Raw genomic sequence first — 17,453 nt, 5'->3', positions numbered from 1 at the left:
CAGCATCACTATATCGCAACCGTGCAATGCACACAGTTTCGGGGTAGTTGCAGTGCAGCCCCATTCAGCCTGGGTATACCTCCAGCTGCAGCCACAGCATGTGTACACCCCCAGCTGCTCCCTCTGCAGCTAAAGGGGGAGAAGTTGGGGGTGGTAAAAACAGCTTAACCATGTGGTTTTACTGCCGCTCCAACCTGACATGTGAACAAGCCCTTGGTTCACATCTGCGTGGCTGCGTGCTTTGTGCAGGGCAGCCCATTCATTTCAATGGGCTTCTCTACCCACAAAAATGCAGGGAAAGAAGTCCCCGACCGTTTTTTTTTTTAAATTGCACTGCACCTAAAGCACCCCAGGTTTTCCAACCCCTAAAGAGCAGAGCATTCGTCTGTGTGCCAGGAACGAGCACGACAAAGGCAAGAGAATTCTTGTTGGGCAGTGTATTAGTGCTCGAACGAACACACTTAGACCGAATTTTAATGGTTCAAAGAATGTCATGCAAAATAGTTGGCCCTCGCACATGTTCACTTCATCAAATCTGGCCCTCTTTGAAAAAAGTTTGGACACCGCTGCCCTAGGAGAAGCGCTCTCCCGAGTCCAGCATTCGGCGTCCATATACATGAATGCCGGACTCAGTCCCGCCCCCGGTGCCCGCGTCATTGAATTTGATTGACAGCAGTGGGAGCCAATGGCTGCGCTTCTATCAATCTATCCAATCAAGTGCTGGGACCCCGTGGAGAGAGGGACAGCGCGTCTCCGCCGAGGGAAATACAGGGCTCAGGTAAGTAAAAACGGGGGGGCTGGGGGGCCGGTCATTGCCAGAAGTTTTTTCATCTTAATGCATAGGATACATTAAGGTGAAAAAAAACACGAGGGTTTACAACCCCTTTAAGACATGTAAATCATGTAAGGAGTGCCTGAACATTACCATAGGCCATTGCAAGACAATGGGGGTTATTTACGAAAGGCAAACCCACTATGCACTACAAGTGCAAAGTGCACTTGAAATTGCACTGAAATCTGAGGGGTAGATCTGAAATGAGTGGAAGCTTTGCTGATTTTGTTATACAATCATGTGCAAGCTAAAATGCTGTTTTTTTATTTTCCTTGCATGTCCCCCTCGGATCTACAGCGACTGCACTTCCAAGTGCACTTTAAGTGCAATTTCAAGTGCCTTGCCTTTAGTAAATAACCCCCTCTGTTTTCAGTCTGCACTGTGCTTTTTTTTCTTACTCTGTCCATTCATGTACCAACTTCAGCCCTAGTAAAATTAGATGACCCTCTATTCTCTATGGAAGATGTTGGCACATCAATTGGGCAGCAGGGGAAGGGGGGCATATTAGAGGATGTAAACATTGCGCTAGCTTTCAACAAGCTACAACAGTGAGTTAATAACATGTTTGCACCTGGAGTCTGTAAGATTTGGCATATTTTTGATAAGGAGAGTAAGCTGAGCAAGGCTAGATCAGGTTAATTTTTAAAAGTAACATTCTTGAAACACTTGTCAATCATGCTTAACTAATTAATGACCGGAAGGATTTGCCCCTTAAGGACCAGGCCATTTTTTGCGATACGACACTGCGTCACTTTAACTGACAATTGCGCAGTCATTGACACTGTGCCCAAACAAAATTGATATCCTTTTTTTCCCACAAATAGAGCTTTATTTAGGTGGGATTTGATCACCTCTGTGGTTTTTATTTTTTGCTCGACAATTTTGAAAAAAAAAATGTTTTACTTTTTGCTATAATACATATGCAACCCCCCCCCCCAGAACAAAAAAATGTATTCATCAGTTTAGGCCGATCTACATTCTCATTCTTCTACATATATTTGGTAAAAAAAAATCGCAATAGGCGTATATTGATTGGTTTGTGCAAAAGTTATAGCTTCTACAAATTATGGGATAGATTTAGGGACTTTTATTTTTTTAATTGTTTTTACTAGTAATGGCGGCGATCTGTGATTTTTAGCAGGACTACAACATTGCCGTGGACAAATCTGACCCCAAATGACACTTTTTGAGGTATAAAATTTAAAAGGATATACCACGCTGTCTCTTTAAGTTTGCAAGGTAGCAGCCGGCACAGCAAAAGATCAATTTGCAAAGTTTGCAGTGTAATGTTGTCTTTGCTGTCTTTGAAGTGAACCAAGGCAGAGTATTTAGACAAGGTGCACAATGTAGGTGAATGCCTTGAATAAGAAAAAAATGAACATTAAGTGTATACAAAAGCGAATGTACACTATATCAAAAAATAAAACAGTGCTCATATAAGTTGTTAAGAGAACATGAGAAGACCTAACATTTAATGTAGGTATTAAATGGACGTATCTCTAGTATATAACAAACAATCATGTGAAACGTAGAAAACAAAATGAAACAAAAGTCCAGAAAGTGAAATAATTCAAAGTCCATAGATGGATGAACATAGTGACATGGTGACTTGGAATATGCAATTTGTGTAGACAAGATTTGCCGATAGACGATCCACCACCAATAGGTACAAGAATTCCCCTTGTCGGTATTGGCAGGGGAGACTCGAGAAACTGGGGAGGAGCCAATATTCTCAGACGAAAACATGCCGCCTGTTGAGTTTTCTGATCTAGAATTTCACAGGGAAATTTTTTGCCACAGAACAGTTAACTGACCCCACACTGATAAAAGCATGGGAAAATGTGGTAAGAGTAGATGATGAACTAGTAAACCCAGATAAGACTTGCGCTTACCCGTACTACATTGTGCAAAAGGATCTACTGTATCAAGTTGCTCAAAGAGCAGAGGAAACCATTGAGCAACTTGTGGTGCCCAAAAATTACAGGAAGTTGGTGTTGAAGTTGATTTGAGGGCAGAAAAAAACAAAGAAAGTATTGCAGAGATTCTATTGGCCTGGGGTCATGAAGGAAATAGAAAATGATTGTTTCTTCTGCCCTGTGTGTCAGAAGTTGGCACCCATGCCACATTTCCATAACCCGCTGGTACCTCTTCCCATCATTGAGGTCCCCTTTGAGAAGATCAAAATGGATTTGGTAGGTCCGATAATGAAGTCTGCTAGGGGGCATCAGTACATTTTGGTTATACTTGACTATGCCACCCTCTATCCAGAAGCGATTCCTCTCTGAAATACCTTTGCCAAGACAATAGCCAAAGAGCTATTTTTTGTTTTTAGCCGCATGGGAATTTGTAAGAAACTGCTTACGGACCAAGGTACACCCTTTGTGTGCTAGGTTATGAAAGGGCTATGCAAGTTGTTTAAAGTGACACAATTGCGGACATCTGTGTATCACCCCCAAACAGACGGATTCGTTGAAAGGTTCAACAAAACCCTAAAGCAAATGTTAAAGAAGGCGGTGGAAAGAGATGGTAAGGGTTGGGACTGTCTAATACCCTATTTGATGTTTGCCAATAGGGAGGTACCACAATCCTCTATGGGTTTTTCACCCTTTGAGTTACTCTATGGGAGACACCCAAGTGGACTGTTGGACATCGCCAAGGAAACTTGGCAAAGTGAAAGTTCTCACCACAGGAGTGTGATTGAGCATGTCTCCCAGATGTAAGATAGAATTGCACAAGTAATGCCAAACGTAAAAGAATATTTGGCCCAAGTGCAGTTAGCACAGCAGAGGGTGTAAAATCGGGGGCCAAGAGCTGTACCTTTTTCCCCGGGGGATAGGGTACTGGTACTAATCCCTTCCTGTCCATGTGCCAGGGCCCATACAAGATAACTGAAAAAGTGAGTGAGGTGAACTACAGGGTCAGACAACCAGGAATGCAAAAGCCAGAAAAGATATATCACATTAATCTGTTGAAAACCTGAAGGTATAGGGAATCCCTAGTCGCAGAGACTTTGTTGTCACCGACTCAGTCTGATTGCTTGGTTCCTGAGGTTGGAATAGCAGTCACCTTATTGAAACCCCAACAACAGAAAGTTAAAGTGTTTGTGCTCCGCAACAAAGAAATTTTCTCTGAGCTGCCAGGACAAACATCTGGGGTAGAGCATGACATTATCACCCCGCCAGGTGAAAGGGTAAAACTAAAGCTCGAATACCAGAGGCTCCATGGGAGGCAATACGTGGGGAAGTATAAAGAATGTTTGAATTGGGTGTGATAGTCCCAAAGTGACTGGTCCAGTCCTATCGTGTTAGTGCCCAAACCTGATGGGAGCTAGCGATTTTTTAACGATTTAAGACAGTTGAATAAAGTTACAAAATTTGACACCTATTCCATGTCACGTTGTCAGTAAACGTGAATCAGACTGAGACAGAAGTACAGTTAAATCCCACTTATTTAATAATAAAAAAAAAGTTAAACAGAGTAAACGTAGTCAAAACATAGCCAGAGTCCAGGAACTGGAACTAATAGTCAGACAACCCAAAATGTCAGGGACCAGAGATGAGCGTAGTAGAGCGGCAAGCAGGATCTGGAGCCAGAAGGAATGTCAGCCAAGCAAGTCTTTAACAGGAACACAGGAGAGCGTCTCTAGAGATGTGACCAAGGCTAAGGCAGAGATCATCTGGACTGGACGGCTTAAGTAGGCATTGACTGACGAGAAGGATATAATCAACAGGTGAGTCACTGTGGAGAGATAGGAGCTGGCAATTAGCCGACAGCTGAGCGGCCAGCTTTGAGAAGGAAGGGCTGGGCCCAGCCCTGACACACGTATAGATGAGTTGATTGACAGACTGGGAACAGCCCTGTACATGACAACGCTCAATCTGACCAAAGGGTATTGGCAGATTCCCCTAGCCGAGTTGGCAAAGGAGAAAACTGCATTTGTAACCCCAGATGGGGCATTCCAGTATAGAAGAATGCCTTACTGTATGCGCCCACATAACCTACGGGAGTCAACAATGGACTGTACTTCATACTCTGAAGCGGTAAAGTGGTTGCAGACCAAAGTTTTTAATAAGGAGACATGAAATACATTTGAGATACGCATATTAGAAGGAAGGTCTAATGCGTAAGCCACTGGGTTAATCCTGCGAAGAATACAGAAAGGCCCAATAAACCGAGGTGCGAACTTAAGAGAGGGAAAACGAAGTCAGAGGTTGCGAGATGACAGCCAGACCCTGTCCCCAACCTGGTAGGAAGATGCAGGCAGCCGTCTGCAGTCAGCATGGAGTCTGTACCTACCATTAGCATGTCGCAAAGCCTCCTGGACTTGTGCCCAAGTGGAACAAAGACCATGGAGATGCTCCTCTAACGCAGGAATACTCTGCGGAACAAATGAGTCAGGAAACATGGAAGGTTGGATAGTTCGCCATAAACAGGGACCATCGGGAAGCAGAATTCAAGGCACTATTGTGAGCAAACTCCGCCCACGGTAAGAGGTCTGACCAGTTGTTATGATGGTCAGAAATATAGCAACGTAGGAATTTCTCCAAGGACTGATTGGCTCGTTCTGCAGCCCCCATTAGACTGCGGGTGATACGCAGAGGAGAAAGCAAGCTGAATTCACAACTGTGCACAATAGGCTCGCCAAAAACTGGGACACAAACTGACTACCCCTGTCCGAGACAATCACCTTGGGTAGTCCATGTAAGCAAAAGATCTCCCGAGCAAAAATCTAAGCCAGTTCCTTAGAAGTGGGCAACTTCTTAAGTGGAATACAATGGGACATTTTCGAGAACCGGTCAACCACCATAAGGATAACTGTGTTGCCCTGGGAGTTGGGTAACTCCACAATGAAATCCATAGACAGGTGGGTCCAGGGCCTCTCTCCATTGGGTGTCATGGAGTCTTATGCCCCGTACACACGGTCGGATTTTCCGATGGAAAATGTCCGATCGGAGCGTGTTGTCGGAAATTCCGACCGTGTGTGGGCTCCATCGGACATTTTCCATCGGATTTTCCGACACACAAAGTTGGAGAGCAGGAGATAAAATTTTCCGACAACAAAATCCGTTGTCGGAAATTCCGATCGTTTGTACACAAATCCGACGGACAAAGTGCCACGCATGCTCAGGATAAATAAAGAGATGAAAGCTATTGGCCACTGCCCCATTTATAGTCCCGACGTACGTGTTTTACGTCACCGCGTTTAGAACGATCGGATTTTCCGACAACTTTGTGTGACCGTGTATAGACAAAACAAGTTTGAGCCAACATCCGTCAGAAAAAATCCTAGGATTTTGTTGTCGGAATGTCCGAACAAAGTCCGACCGTGTGTATGCCCTATTACTCTGAGCACACATGGAACAGGCAGTTACGAAGGCAGTTACATCAGCAAGTAGACTAGGCCACCAGAATTGTTGGGAAATGGCCCAAAAAAGTCGATTCTTCCCAGAGTGGCCAGCAGCCTTGGGAGAATGTTAAGTCTGGAGCACGGCAGTATGGAGACTCTCTGGGACAAAGCAGCGGTCACAAGGTTTCTCAGGAGGATCATGGACATGAGCAGCAAGAATTTTGTCACCCAAAGGAGAAGTGAGACTGGTGAGTTCTTTCAGGGCTAAAATGATCGCTAACAGCTCTCTGTCACCAATCTCGTAATTGCACTCCGCTGGTGACAATTTCTTGGAAAAGTATCCACAAGGATACATAGCGCTCTCAGAGGTAGGACATTGAGACAGAAGGGGGCCAACTCCAGTCTTAGAAGCATCAACCTCAAGGATAAAAAGTAAAGTAGAATCAGGATGTGCCAACACAGGAGCAGAAACAAAGGCAGCCTTCAGACTCCCAAAGGCCTTAATGGACTCCGGAGACCAACTTTGTGGGTTACCGTCCTTTCTGGTCATATCAGTCAGGGGCTTGACCAGAGACGAGAAGTTATGAATAAACCTCCGATAATAGTTGGCAAAGCCAAGAAAACGCTGCAGAGGACGTAAACCCATGGGTCGGGGCAACTGTAGGACTGCTGAAAGTTTCTCTGGGTCCATCAAAAAATCAGCAGTGGAAATGACATAACCCAGGAATTTAACCTGTTCAGGATGGCATTCGCACTTCTCCGATTTACGATAGAGATTGTTCTCTCTTCGTTTCTGAAGCACATAACAGACATCTGTGTGGTGGCTCTCCAGGGACTTGGAAAATATGAGGATATCGTCGAAATAAACCACTACACATAACTGCTACAAATCTCAGAGGACATCATTAATAAATTCCTGGAAAACTGCCAGCGCGTTACAAAGGCCAAAAGGCATTACAAGGTACTCATAATGGCCTGTTCTGGTATTAAACGCAGTTTTCCACTTGTCGCCCTCCTTAATCATCACAAGATTGTATGCCCCTCTAAAATCAAGCTTCATGAAAACCGTTGCTCCCTTGAAGCAGTCAAATAGCTCCATAATCAACAGAATCGGATAGGCATTCTTAATCGTGAAATGATTGAGACCCCTATAATCAATACAAGGTCTCAGTTCACCACTCTTCTTCTTCACAAAGAAGAAACCAGCACCAGCAGGGGACAAGGTCCATTGGGTATGGGTTGTAGGAGGCCCACTGGAAGTGAAAATGTGTCTGCAACATACTCCTCCATGGCCTTATCCTCTAAGACCGACAAAGGGTAAACCCGGCCAAGATGGGGTATGGCACCAGGTTGAAGGTCAATTGCGCAATCATATGACCAGTGTGGAGGCAAACTACAGGCTTGACCTTTGTCAAGGCATTGCTAAAATCGCGGTACTCCTCCAGCAGGGAGGAGAGTGAAGAGGTGCACAGGACCTTGGCTACCTTCTGGAAGTATGTCTTACTGCATTGTGGCGACCAGGAGAGAACCTCAGCACGGAGCCAATCAAAAGAGGGGTTGTGCCTCTGTAACCAAGGATAACCAGCGGAAACTTAGGTGAGGAAATAACTTGGAATTGCATTATCTCATGTTGAAGAGCCCCTATGGCCATGGACAATGGAACAGTCTCATGAGTCACATGGGCAGGCTGTAGAGGTCTCCCGTCAAGAGCCTCAATGGCAAGTGGAGTGTCACGCAGCTGCAGTGGAATTAAGTGCTTCGATACAAAGGCAGCATCAATGAACAGGCCTGCAGCCCCAGAGTCCATTAGAGCCTGTATCTCGACGGACAACTCAGCCCAAGAAGGGGTAACCAAAACCAGGGGCTTATCCTTCTGGAAAATGGAACAAAACAACGCCACCTAAGGTCAGTCTGTGACAGGACCTCAAGGTTCGGGCGTTCCCTGGATGGGTAGGACAAGACTTCAAAAAGTGACCTGCCTGGCCATACAGGCACACTCATCCACAGAGAGATGCGTGAAGCCCAAGTGCATGGCTTCATCTTCACAGACCGACTCAGTACCAGGAGGCATGGGAGGTGAGGGAGGCAGGGGTGGGACTGCAAAGTTCAGAAACAAATGTACAGGAGGCTTCCGCAAGCGCTCCTTAAAAGGGAGTCTTTCTCTGAGTCTGGAGTCAAGGAGGATGGCAAATGTGATCAACTTCTCCAGCTCAGTGGGTATATCTGCTGCTATCTCATCCTTGATGGTATCCGAGAGACCATGAGAAAAAGCAGCCACGAGGGCCTCATTGTTCCAAGCAACCTCTGCTGCCAGAGAACGGAATTCAATGGCATAATCGGCAACAGTTGTCGTACTCTGTTTGATGGACATGAGGCACTTGGCAGCAGAATCAGAGAGTGCGGGAACATCAAATACCCTTTTCAAAGAAGCCACAAACTCAGGGTAACTCAAGATAACAGGTTTTTGCGTCTCCCATAAAGGGTTTGCCTAGGCCAAGGCTCTCTGAGAAAGCAAAGATATCACGAACCCTACTTTGCTTGTGTCCGTGGGACACGCCTGGGGCAGCATCTCAAAGTATATCTCAACCTGGTTGAGAAACCCTCTGCATTGGACTGGATCGCCCCCAAATTGCTTGGGAAGCGGAACGGAACCAGACATACCTCTTATAGAGGTAATACTCGAGGCGGGTGCCTGCACAGAGACTGGAGCAGCAGCAGGGAGGGCCTGCAACACAGGTTGTACCGGGGCAGTCACAATGGGAGATTCCAGGTGTGGCTTAGGAGCGTTTGTAACGCCATGGCAAACTGATCCATGCGGTGATCCTGCTCATCCAATCTGGAAAAAATATTACCAACAAGTGGATTGTCTGCATCTTCTAAATTCATGGCCTTCGCCTACTTTTAGAAACCATGAATCAGACTGAGACAGAAGTACAGTTAAATCACACTTGTTTAGTAATAATAAAAAAAAGGTAAACAGCGTAAACATAGTCAAAACATAGCCAGAGTTCAGGAACTGGAACGGATAGTCAGACAAGCCAAAACATTAGGGAGCCAGTGATGAGCGTAGTAGAACAGCAAGCAGGATTTGGAACCAGAAGGAATATCAGCCAAGCAAGTCTTTAACAGGAACACAGGACAGCGTCTCTAGAGATGTGACCAAGGCGAAGGCAGAGATCATCTGCACTGGACGGCTTAAGTAGGCAGGACTGACGAGCAGGATATCATCAACAGGTGAGTCACTGTGGAGAGATAGGAGCTGGCAATTAGCCGACAGCTGAGCGGCCAGCTTTGAGAAGGAAGGGCTGAGCCCAGCCCTGACACACGTATTAATGAGTTGATCGACCGACGGGGAGCAGCCCTGTACATGACAACGCTCAATCTGACCAAAAGGTATTGGCAGATTCCCCTAGCCGAGTTGGCAAAGGAGAAAACTGCATTTGTAACCCCAGATGGGGCATTCCAGTATAGAAGAATGCCTTTTGGGCTACAGAATGTGCCGGCAACATTTCAGCAACATTTCAGCGGAAAATGGACAAGATTCTGCGGCCCCATCAGAAGTATGCTGCAGCTTACCTGGACGATGTGATTGTCCAAAGTACAGATTGGGCCTCACATCTGCCAAAAGAGCAAGCCGTGTTATGCCGCGTACACACAAGCGGACTTTTCAGCATCAAAGGTCTGACGGTCTTTCCCACGGACTTTCGACGGAGTTACAATGGACTTTCGAATGACCGGACTTACCCACACACAAACGGACTAAAGTCCGGTCGAAAGTCCGGTGGTTTGAACATGATGACGTACAAAGGAACTAGAATAAGGAAGTTCATAGCCAGTAGCCAATAGCTGCCCTTGCGTCCTTTTTTGTCTGTCGGACTAGCATACAGATGAACGGATTTTTCCACCGGACTCAAGTCCGTCGGAAAGATTTGAAACATGTTCTAAATCTAAAGTCTGTCTGATTTTCGACAGCAAAAGTCAGCTGAAGGCTTGTTCCGTCGGACCAGTCCGGTGGAAAAGTCCGGTCGTGTGTACACGGCTTTAGATTCCATAGGGGAAGCTGGGTTTACGGCTAATCCAAAGAACTGTACCATTGGACAGGAAGAGGCCAGATATCTTAGGTACACTGTTGGGAGGGAAGTGATAAAACCCCAAGCCAACAAAGTTGAGGCCATACAGAGTTGGCTGCGTCCCAACAGCAAGAACCCGTTACAAGCATTTCTAGGAATTGCTGGCTACTATCTGTGATTCATTCCCCATTTTGCTTTTCAGGCTTTGCCTCTAACCAACCTAACAAAAGGGAAAGAGTCTGTCTTGGTTAAATTGACTCCGGAGGCTGAAGCAGCATTCCAGTCTTTATGTAGCCAACCAGTGCTGTACTGACTTGACTTCTCTAAGGGCTTAGTTGTACAAACTGATGCATCAGATGTTGGGTTAGGAGCAGTGTTGTCCCAGGTTTGGAAGGGGGAAGAGCACTCGGTCATTTATCTCAGCAGGTAATTAAAACCCCACAAGGTGAATTATGGCACTATTGAGAAGGAGTGTTTAGCTGTGAAGTGGGCTTTAGATTCCCTTCGGTACTATCTGCTAGGTAGACATTTTGACCTAGTTACTGGATGGCTCCAAATAATGAAACCAATAGAAGGATAAATAGGTGGTTCCTGCCCCTACAACAATTCCACTTTACTGTAAAGCATCGCCCTGGGGTTCAGATGGGGAATGTGGATGCTTTATCTCGGGTTCATGCGTGCCTGACTACTGGTGTTCCAACCCCAAGGTTGAAACGAGGGGGGGTATGTTGTCACATACCCCCCTCGTTTCAACCTTGGGGTTGGAACACCAGTTCAGGTTCAGTTCAGCAGGCAGGTAAAATCGCCTGGCTGCATCCAGGATAGCAGGTATGTGTGTCCTAGATTCAGGCTCTATGCGGATTTATTCCACTAGGGGAAGTCCTTCAGAGGGGAGGTATGGAGCCCAGCTGAAGGAAGTTGGCTCATTAGGGCCTCTACAAAAGCTCCCAGCCTCCTCAGGGAGTTTCTCCATCCTGGAACCAGTTCTGTGCAGCATGATACCTGTTCTGTGCGGTGAGACAAAGCCTCTGTGGCAAACCTCTAAACCAGGGAGATAGGTGCTGGGGGTAGCACAAGGCTGCACTTAGGTCATAGCTAGGGAATCTGCATGTGTAGTAAGTGGCCAAGTTGGCAAGGATCTATTTTCATGTTTCTTTTTGTATATAGTGTAAATAAACCGCACCTTTTGTTTTTTTCACCTTCAATGCTGTTTGCTGTGCCTACTTTTTTTGTAGTGAACTCATCCAGGGGGTCACACACACACTCGCTGCCGAGCTAACCCCTCACAAAGTATAACAAATATTGCAAAGTAATGTATGAAAATACATACAGATAGAGAGTAACGGGGGACTACTATATACCATGGTTTCGATAAACCTAGCTGCGTACACAGGAAAGGTGTTGTATAGCCTAGGTATATAACAGGTAAAGCATACCAATAATCAAAATGACTTCTCTGAACTGAATAGCAAAAATGCCAGGACTCAATGTGTCATCTACAATTAAATAACAAAATGAGGTGTCATGGTAAAAGCCTGTTCTGGTATTAAACTGCGTTTAATACCAGAGCAGGCCATTATGAGTACCTCGTAATTTTTTTGCATTGGTACACGTCCCCACTAGCACTGTCCAGCTTCCCATACAGCTTGTTTGACACTCCCTTGCCTATTAGCATTAAAAATGGAGAGAATTGATTTTCAAGATTTGCCTCCCGTTGACTTCAATAGGATTCACATTAAAGTTTGCAATTTGCAGATTTTTGAACATATTTGCTCAGCCAGCCTTTGAATCAAATTCAAGCAGATTAGCTTATCACTACTTTAGTAAAGACTTACTTATGGCTGATTCAATATAGCAGATAAACATTGCAAAACAATGACACCTTCATTTAATAAAATCTTACAAATAGATTTAGAAGACTCAGGTTTGTGGTTAATCAGATTCAAAAATAACTCTGCAAGTCATCTTTTTTATGGGTCCATTTATACTTGAAAACAAATATCACTATTCTCTGGAAAGCACCTTGTTTATGCATCAACCAATCTCTACCTGCATTTACATACTTTATTCCTAAAATGGAGGCCATAGTGTGGAGGCTGCAGTGTCCTACAGAGTGTACTTTAGAGTTATACATAGGCCGGTCTCATGACTTTGACAGGTTATGTAACCAGGCCACTCTTTCCACCACCTAGCTTTTTGCCATTCATTGAAGCAGTAAATATTTTTTGAAAGCACAATGGTGTGTTTTATAAATGTGCCTTTTTTAAAGCAGTAGTGTAGCCACAGTAAGGTCATACTACTGCTTTATAAATGCTTCCCTTAGTTAAAAGGGCTGTATTTATAAACCTATGACAACCTAAAAGAGAAGTATGGTCAAAACCTTTTTGGCCATACTTCTTTTGTGGGTCACAGGTGGACAATTACTTTTGTCCATCTGTGACATAGAGTCAGCTGAGAGGGGACAATAGCTTATACAGTAGATGGGCAGAGCTTCCCCAGGGTTAGGAAGCATCCTGACAATATTGTCAGGATCCATCCCACAGCCTGATTGACTGCTGGCACCCCTTTCAGCCCATGGCTGAGAGCCAGAGCCAGCAATCCCCAACCCCTCAGTCCAGTGAACGCTGGGGGAGCAGAGTGGAGAGCAGTGACTATCAATACTTGCTTTACTCCTCAATCTGCTGGGCTCAAGTGCTCCTCTTCAATCCAGCTTGTGGGCGGGCCCTCGCCAGCTTCATGTATAATGTAAGCCTTGTGTCCCTGTATTGTATTTAATGATGTCATTGTGCCACTGTTGGCCAGAGCATCTTATAGAAGAGGCTTAAGGCGACTGGTCACACAGAGAGAGGTAGCCTGCTGGAGCGAGGAGTGAGGTAAGTATCACACCTTATTTGTCATCCCCTAGAATTAATGAGCATTAACCCTTGTGATGCAGGGGGCCCTATGGTCAGGGGATATTGTTTTGTAATTTGGAGTTGGGCTTTAAAGTGATACTTGTGCAGCCGAGACTCTTGTGCAACATCGCTGGATCAAGATGGGGTCAGGTAAATATGCTGCACAATGAAGGTTTTTTATCTTAATGCATTAAAATAAAAAAACCTTCTGACTTTAGACCCACTTTAAGCAAACTAATAACATTAATCAAAAGAAAATCAAGATGTCCAAGTGACATACAGTATTTTCACTATCAAAGGTGTCTTTTTTTCAGGCTGTACTGACTTTGCCCAAAATAAAACTCCCAGAAGAGCTCACTATAGTCAGCTTATACCATCACCAATTTCTGAATATTGATATACTGTTATTTGGTTGCTGTGAATTGATTTGATAAAATGGTTCACATCATATCCCTACAGCTCTGGCTTTAGATTATTTTACCAGGAGAAAGGTATTTGTCCTGCTCTAGGTATCAACCAGAACAAGTGTATATACAAAATTAAAATACCCAAATTAATGTGTATGGATTTAGAATAAACAAACTTGTAAAAACTGGACTCATCCCAGACTAACGGGAATGCTCTAAGTAAAAAGAACATATTCAGTGAAAGTAAGACTTTTGGTTAGTCTGAAAAAATCCACTAGATTGCTTTTAAAAGGACACTTTCCATTCCAAATCTATAGTTTTTAAAAGGAAGGCACAGGTTATCACACATTGTTAGATGAGTATTTGCAGTTGATAAATATGAAACTAGATTTCTCATAAGCATTCAAGAATTACTCCAATGGAAAAACAAAGTAGCTCAGGCAGGTGTTTGTTTAAATCTATACAATGGATTACCTTGTTTTCTTGGGGAGAATTCTCCCATATTTAGCATGTCAGTGAAACATCTAGATCATCATTAAAGTTTCTCTTCCCTTCCATGCCTCTTCCAACGTACTAGCTGCCAGTTTGGCAGATGCTTAAAGATCCTCCTCACATTACCATAAGGTATAAAGTAGCTGATACGGAAAAAAAAAATCTCTGCACCCTACTTTGTAGCTTTTTTAGCCAAAAGAAAATATTGACTTTTTCATGTAATTATTCACTTTATTACATTTTATATGGTGCAAGGTAACAAAACCTTCTTGTCTAAATCAAGGGTATTCAAACTATGGCCCTCCAGTTGTTCAAGAACTACAATTCCCATCATGCCTAGCCATGTCTGTGAATGTCAGAGTTTTACAATGCCTCATGGGATGTGTAGTTCTACAACAGCTGGAGGGCCGTAGTTTGAGGATCCCTGAATAATTAAAATCCTTCTCTGTCTACTTACCCAACTCATTTCACACACTGTTAAAAACCATGTTTTGAGCATGTATTATTCTCCCAGAATGAAATTTGAATATGATAGTGACATTCTGGTTCTGTAATTTCACAAGGCAAGCCCCTGTCGGTTGTAAATGAGTAAGTAATGGATCCAAGGAGAGAAGCCTTGAGTAGTGTATAGAATTGGTGACTCCTGCTTACTTCCTGAGCCTATCTGGCATGCCTCCATTTTGGGACTGTCTCAATTTCTGGTAACTTTCAGCTCTGACTCGATACTTGGTTTTTAGGTGTCTACCCACACATATTAGTGATTTTGCAGCACCCGCACCAGCACCTTTAGTATTTTGTTTGCCCTGACCATTGACTGTCCCTGAATACCACTTGTCATGGCCTGTACCTGTGGACTATGGTATTGCCTGAAAAATGCATCTGTCGTCTCCATTGGGGAAAACCTGAGCAGTGCAATCAGAAACCTCTTGCAATTAAAATCAAATCTTCTTTCCAGGGTTCTTGGTTCAGGCTGGTTGCCAGATTATGCACATCAGCAGTCTTCATTGGGACAAACATGAACAGTGCAACCAGGAGAACCAAACAATAAAACTCATACCTTCTTGCTAGGGTTCCTGGTTCAGGCTAGTTGTTCTTTACATTATGCACCACAGGAAATCCCAAACTTATTTTCTGTGACATAGAGTCTCCATGCTTACCTGTGGTGGTCCATTACTGAAAGTCTAAAAACCATATACTGTACTGAAATCAAGTGTACAACAAATTATTTAGGATCTGCCTATTATTTTAATTGTATTTATTTTAAAACCTAGTCTTCTCTAGACACACTTTACACCTTAGTTTTTTTTTCACACAGTGAATACACCTTATCAAACCTTTTCCTATCTCTTCCTATTCCGTCCCTGCTTTCAGATCTATTTCTTCCCATTTGTGATTCCCCTCTTTTCAGAGATGGCAGGATGATCTGCGCATTTTACTCACCGCTAGTTCACCCTTTCACTGCCATGAGATCCAACAATACAGAGAGAACTCTGGCAATTTTTCCTTTTTTGTTCTTTTTGAACCACACAGGCTTTTCTTTCTTTTCACCCCATGTCTTGGTTAGCATCTCTGTCTCAGTGCAATGTCTTAAATATGATACTTACAGTGTTCTGCATTCAAGCTGTGCCAGCTCTGTCTCTGTCCCCCTGCCTCTTTGTCCCTCTTTGTTGGCTGCAGAATATGTTGTGCTCTGCTCTCCTTCTCCTGATCCGCTCTTACAAACACAGTGGTCCCCCCTGTATTGTAGGGAGGGGCTCTAAAGAACTGGCTAGATAAGGTGGGGGTCTGAAAAGATCACAAAAACGTGTGACAAGTCCGTCCAATAAAGATTTTGTTTACTTATCTACGACATTGCTTCGAAAAGAATTGGTGGAAAGACCGCACATATCATTTTAGGTGCTCTTGGAAAGGGGATCAGGGAGAGGGCAGTTCTACACTTCAGATGGAAACAACACAGATTATTTCTCTTTGCAGTATAGGAGCACGCTCAGTAAAGACCGGAGGTCTTGGGAGGTTTGTTTCACAGAAGAAGCCCCTCAGGATTTTTGTTACTTCATACAGTACATCTTGTTACTGTATTATTATTATTATTACTGTATAGACAAATTACTGTGGCTTTTATATGCAGTTTAAAGATCATCTAAATATCAATAATAGTGTATAATTAATATTCAGTCAATTATTACGTATAAATAATCACAGGAATTCATAAAACATAAATGTAAACAAAGACAAATATGAACTAATGATTATGGATAAACCTCAAAAAATAGTTTAACTAAGGCCTTGCAAAATATACGCGTAAACATATAATTATACACCTACTTAAAGACAAATACATCAACATCTAATTACGTAAATGTAAATGTATATACTCTATGAGAATAAGCCATATACAGAAATAAATAACTGTAGATACACACAAAGAAACGTGAAAGGTGATACAAAGAGCTAGCCACAAAAGGTTGAATAGACACACACATTAACACTCCGGCAAGCTTTCACACATTCGTAGTACTCTAGTAGACACACACATACTTCTGCAGACTGGGATACTGAGTACCTTTACCTTCTTGATGCTTGCAGCAGATTACCAGCTCTGTGTCACAGCTCCAGGATTCCTTACTGAGGAAAACCCACACACCGAGGATGAGGATCTGGGAGGGATGGCCAGAGCTATATGAATAATGGTTGAAGGTAGTTAAGAAGATAAGGAGAGGGGGGCAGTGAGGAAGCAGGTGATATGTGGGTGGAATTCCTTTTTGCACAAGGAGAAAATAAGGACAGTAAAGGTAATAGGAGAGGGAGAGCGAAGGAAGGTGGGTAGTCTGTCACATCTCAGAAATGTGCTAGTATCCCATTAAGCACTAGGATAACATACAGGTTATTTAACCTACCTATGCATTGCGCATGTTTTTAGCAAGTGTACACTTCTGTTAGATAAAAGTGAGGATAGAAAATTTCACAATGTATACATAACCCCATCTACTAGGTTCCACACTGTGTTCACCACGTGCCCTGCACCATGCCCCCATTACTAGGGTTGCATTTAAACTCATATAGCCCTCAGATGATGGCAATGTTTTTATACAAGCTCGGCCTATTGAACCATGTTGTTCCCTTTTTTTTTAACAGAAATAACCATGTGGTTCCTTAAATAGGAATTTCACTCCCCCTCTTACCTTTTGTGCAGTGTCGTCCTCATTTTACATACTCACCTGCCCAGCGAACAATGTAAGAAACTATTCAGGTGGCTCAGCCAAGGTACTATACTGCCATCTTGGTCCTCCTCAGTTATTGGGAGCTAGCTGCCCCTTTTTGGTTCATGTAGTCAGCACCCACAGATGCACACAGCTTTGCGCACTGGCAACTTTGTGTCCCTGCTCCTGAAGCCTCTTGGGATATGTGACA

At 43.8% G+C, this 17,453-nt stretch overlaps 1 protein-coding gene across 2 annotated transcripts in view; it reads right to left on the bottom strand.

Moving 5' to 3' along the window:
* The window catches only part of BLACAT1 (BLACAT1 overlapping LEMD1 locus), a 178,471-nt gene extending 161,711 nt beyond the window's left edge, over positions 1-16,760 (bottom strand). Inside the window, exon 1 of one of the 2 annotated variants that reach the window (XM_073615804.1) lies at positions 16,612-16,760. Coding sequence is in view for 1 of the 2 variants with exons in the window: in XM_073615803.1 (XP_073471904.1) it covers positions 15,647-15,658 (12 nt within the window). In the remaining variant the exon portion in view is untranslated. Of the gene's footprint in view, positions 1-15,646; positions 15,840-16,611 lie in introns of those variants that run through there. The other variant, XM_073615803.1, reaches the window with a different exon arrangement.
* Positions 16,761-17,453: the final 693 nt, after the last annotated feature.

Source organism: Aquarana catesbeiana, linkage group LG02, assembly GCF_042186555.1.
Source record: "Aquarana catesbeiana isolate 2022-GZ linkage group LG02, ASM4218655v1, whole genome shotgun sequence".
NCBI lineage: Eukaryota > Metazoa > Chordata > Amphibia > Anura > Ranidae > Aquarana > Aquarana catesbeiana.
The sequence above is the reverse complement of the archived record's forward strand: the minus strand, read 5'-3'. Positions and strand labels throughout refer to the sequence as shown.